A 4,916-nucleotide genomic window follows, 5' to 3' on the forward strand; every position below is an offset into this window, starting at 1 on the left:
GTCCATTTGTAAGTGTGTGTGTGTGTGTGTGTGTAATTTGTATCTTACCTGAGACAGAGATAGCTCTTACTCCACTTCTGACTGCTTCTAACTTTTTTTCATTATTGGACACTCTAAAGAAGAAGAAACCAATTAAACAACATTTACACACACAGTCCAACATGGTTAACACTCAGATGTAACAAAAACATATCTAGGTCAAATCGAAGCCTCTTTAACAAACATATCAGTGACTTTTTAAGCCAGATCTCACTAAAAGAGTACTCTAGCCTGTTGAAACTGCTTCTGTAAACTAACCCTTACTGTTTAAATTACCCCTCTGCCTTTGCTGTGGTTTCTCTCCCTGTGTCCTCAGAGCTCCACTACGATCTTTACATCACAGACCATAACAGGCAGAGAGAAAGAGAGCAAAAAGAAACTTAGAGTGAGGGAACGAGAGAAAGAGGAGGAGACTACCCAAGTGTTTAAAAACCCTAAGGGGAAAATATTTGGCTCCTAAACGTATCTCCTTATTTGACCACAGACTGAGTGAGAGAGGAGAGAAAAGAGAGATTTGAGTTGAAATGACCAAAAGTAAAGCAGAAAGTTTGTGTTTGAATTTCATCAAGTGACAGTGAAATGTGAACACACAACGTCCAGGCTTCCTTGGTCCCAGATAAACTAACAGAATGAACTCCACGTTGTACCACAGAACCAGTGTTTCCCTTTAACATTTTTTTTCACAACCCTGCAGATCTGAGGCAAAAACCCAATAAAAGGCTCAAATTAAGTTGTCCCAGTTTAGTTTTTCTCTTTTTCTAAAACTACCAAAATACCAGCTGAATTATTGATAAATAGTTTGGCTATGAAACCTTTTCAAAACGGGTTAGTCTTTTTAGAGTTTTGATTTAATTGGTTTATGGATAGATTGAACTGCCATGTTAATGTAAGACCACTGGGCTGCAACAAACAGATTAGTTTCATTATATGTCAATTATCGTCATAATAAGAATATCAATTGTTTAGTCAGAAAAAGTAAAAGAAAAAAGCCCAACAAAATTTCCCAGAGCACAAGATGAGGTCTTAACTAAATACCTGAATAACTTAAAGATATTCACTTTATGATGATACTAAAGTGAAAAAATTGAGAATCAGGAAACAGTGAACAATTCAATTTCTCTCAATTGACTGATTATTCTTCTGTGTTGAACACGTTCCCAAGATATTAAATAAGAGATACAAAACGTTATACAACAAATACTTAGAAACGAATATCTTCAGTACTTAATGAACCACAATATAAATATTTGTCAACTCCACCAGTTCTAGCTACATTATTTACTAGGAGATAGATAGATAGATAGATAGATAGATAGATAGATAGATAGATAGATAGATATTTTTGTTGATCCCAAATTAGGAAATTTCAGTGATACAGCAGCAACATACAAAAACACACAGAACACATCTAGAACATGATAAATAATGAATAAAAAAATATAGGATAGAATACAAGAAAGATTTCAAATATTCAAATATTGCCAAAATAAGGATAAAAAATAGGACAATACATAATATGATTCAGCTCCTGTAGTTTTACAATAAGCTGTACAAGCAGCTGTCCCACACTTCATCACTACTACATGAGTTTGAGGAGAAACATTTAACACTAAATACTGTTTGGTATTACTTGTCCTGCAATGTGTTCCTAAATTTTGTTGTCAAAGTTTGTTGAGTGACAAACTTTCAACAATGACACAAGCAGTCTCCTATTAAAAACTCAAGCTCACTGGCACTTTTAGATAACATTGTAGCAACAACAGTTTCTTAGAAAAGTGATTAACCCTTGATAAAGTGATGCTGCCTTGAAAGTCCCAATGACTGATTTACTGTCCTTTAACAGGGAATAACTAGCAATTTTATTTTTCACTGTAAAGGATTTCCCAGATAATGACGAGGAGGCTGATCAACTTTCATTTTGAAGCAGAGCTGCACTGAGGCTCCAAAGCACACATTGTCATGATTTTAATAGCCATTTGCCATTAATGTTGGTGTAAAAAAAAAAAGATTTACTAGTCAAGCAACATGCCAACACGTAACTGTTTTAAGAAAACCTTGAGAATGATATTGAATTTATTTAAACTGCTAAGGATGGAAAAAAAGGACTGACAGTACTGGTAAACCTAAAAGTAAAACTCCTCACAACACATCCTCTTTGCATGAAACACACCTAATGACAGTTTTGATATAAGACAGTTTACAGACTTTTGTAATGTTAATTGTACTGTAACAGTAAAAAGAATGAGACAGGTACTTACTTTGGGATTGAAGGCAGTGCTCTCTCTCCCTCTAGAGGACAAAACACACATCATCAGGATCACAATGAGTAATGTGAGGCACAATTAATGTCCAAATCACAAAAAGCTTTAGCTATTTTGCCAGCATAAAAGATGTTTTAGGAAGCTTTGCTGAATAAGGTAAAATGCCATTAGTACAACTCAATCACACTTTATTGAGTTCATGTCTGTGGTGTCTGAAAACATTTAGATGTATTTACTGTAAAATTTGAAAAGAACATAATCACACATTCAGATTTTTTTGAAAATGTATGAGCTATATTCGGGTATTAGTTCATTATGATGGCATATATTCTTGGGATATTGTCTATATTCTCACAATTGTTCTTAACCCTTTTTTATGGTTTACGTTTTGCCACAAAAAAGTAAACACTGTATGGTGTGTGTACAGAGTTTTATTTAAATATTTTTTGCATAAAAAAAGAGGCGGGCAAGAATGTCGGGATCAACAGATTCATACCTTTCTGAAATCTGACGATGAATGAATGAGTTTCCATGGAGATGAGCCGACAGTAACCATCAATCAAGTCAGCCAAGTTCTCTGCCATGGTCAGTGATGCTGTCGTAACTGTCAGAGGCTGCACACACAAACACACACACACACACAAACAGAGGCAGGTCTGTTACAAAGAGCCATCATCTCCAGAGACTCACACAAACGCCTCTCACAGTGTTTCCCTTATGTGTATTTTTGTCTGTGAGAGAGTGAATCCATTACTATAAAAGAAATGAATAAAATGGAAAGACTCCACTAATACAGCAGCGGGTGTTATGAAACCTTTCCACTGTGAGTAGAACCATTATGTGGAATCTATATATGGAGAACCATTAGTCTCAGCCACTCACTGACAAACATAGGGCCAAGTAGCCAAGCTATGCACCACGATGAGCTACAGCTTATGGCAATTTTTTTAGTATCCACTAGAGGCCAAAGTGGTCATCCTAACTGAAAAAGTAGCAATAAAACAGAGTGAGAAAATGGTTGCTATGGTAGCTTCACAGATCAAACCCTTTGAAAAATTATCCCACAGCATTGTTCTCTCTGCACAGATACTTGCTTTTGAGTGGGGAAATAACTAACTACATTTCCAGTATTTCAGTACATAAGTTTCATAAAGAACGTCTTGTCTTTTTGAAATACATTTTGGGAAAGGTAGAAATTCACTTCCTGAATTTAAGGAAGGTTGAGAAAAAGTGTGAACGTTTTCATGGAATGCTTTAAAACAAAATGTACCTGTAGAGCAAATGTATATCTCCAGACAGACAGACAAGTGGTACCTCAGCAGCTCCGGCTACGTTGAGCTGTAGCATCCCTTTCCTGTCCTTCTCCTCCATAGCAGAATACTGGATGGACTGAACTTGGTTAAAGTTAGCTAGATGCGTGGGCTGGGGACAGAAAGAGGAACACAGAAAGAGTGGAAATAAATTATGTCCCAACTAACCACTCAACAAAATCCTGACTGTTTGCTCTCCTGGCTCCTAAATGTTGGAATGAGTTCCCCAATGACATCAGGATGACCTGTAAAAAAAATTACAGGTGCACTTTCCTTTGTCTTGTTGTGGTTTGGCTTATTTAAAGCTAATGTACTTGCAGTTACTTCTTGTTGTCTGGAGTTTGTACCTTCAGGATTGTACACACATAATTGGAAGTCGCTTTGGATAAAAGTGTCAGCTAAATGACATGTAATGTAATGTTAACTATGCTAATCCTATTCATATTCATCCATATAATCAAATGAACTAGTGAGGAGTCAAGCCTATACTTTCACTTGTAGTAAATGGCTAACTTTGGTGGACTAGAAACATTGGCTGAAAGTATTTTCGTTATACGGAACATTACAAGCAGAGGCCATTTATAATCTACTTTAAACATGGCTGCGCAGTAAAATGTGGTCTTGGTTAGAACTCACCGTGGATCCCTTGTCAGTGAGGTAGCTGATCCCTTCCTCTGGCCCAATAGCTAACTCTACCTGGATCACCCAGCTGGACTATTAGAGAGAAGGGGAGGGATACAAGTTAAAAGAAGAAGAGAGCAAAAAGGCAAGATCAAAGTATTTGTAGCTCATGGCATGAATCGTATTGTTGTGGGTAGATGTAGCCAGTAGTCGAGCAAGTGAAGAACACTCAGGATGAGTCGGAGATGTGGTTGGTTAAAGATGGGAATTTTTTTTTTTTTATTCCAAGTTAAGGCCCTTAGGCAACAAGAACTGTTAACAAAATCAGAATTAAAGAAGAATAAAATACTTTCACAAAAATAAAAGAAACTGACATGAGTCAAAATAAATGAAGTATACCAAAAATGAATACAGCTGTAAATAGGTTGACCTTTCTTTTTCTAGTCTCTAGAGCTTTCAACAGACTTGCATCCTACCAGATCTAGCTTCTCAAACAACTGAAACCTATCATCTATATAGCTCTGAAGCGCGCCCCTGAAATTGGAACATACCACTACTAAATACACAACAGGGGTGGCTCAGGCAAATAGTAAACTCAAAGCTCAAAACAGCCATTATTAGTAAATCAGTGAACTAGAAATATGCAGAATAATATAGATATAATTAACACAAACGTTTCAACAAA

The 4,916-nt window shown here is 36.3% G+C and overlaps 1 protein-coding gene across 14 annotated transcripts in view; it reads right to left on the reverse strand.

Moving 5' to 3' along the window:
* The window catches only part of ptk2aa (protein tyrosine kinase 2aa), a 62,795-nt gene that overhangs the window by 23,983 nt on the left and 33,896 nt on the right, over nt 1–4,916 (reverse strand). For all 14 annotated transcript variants that reach the window (XM_032535457.1, XM_032535458.1, XM_032535452.1 and 11 more), the window contains 5 exons: nt 4,247–4,324; nt 3,615–3,722; nt 2,797–2,914; nt 2,298–2,328; nt 49–113 (listed from right to left, as the gene is read on the reverse strand). In XM_032535457.1, the coding sequence (XP_032391348.1) occupies nt 49–113; nt 2,298–2,328; nt 2,797–2,914; nt 3,615–3,722; nt 4,247–4,324 (400 nt within the window). The remainder of the gene's footprint in view (nt 1–48; nt 114–2,297; nt 2,329–2,796; nt 2,915–3,614; nt 3,723–4,246; nt 4,325–4,916) is intronic.

This window comes from Etheostoma spectabile, chromosome 14, assembly GCF_008692095.1.
Source record: "Etheostoma spectabile isolate EspeVRDwgs_2016 chromosome 14, UIUC_Espe_1.0, whole genome shotgun sequence".
Classification (NCBI taxonomy): Eukaryota; Metazoa; Chordata; class Actinopteri; order Perciformes; family Percidae; genus Etheostoma; species Etheostoma spectabile.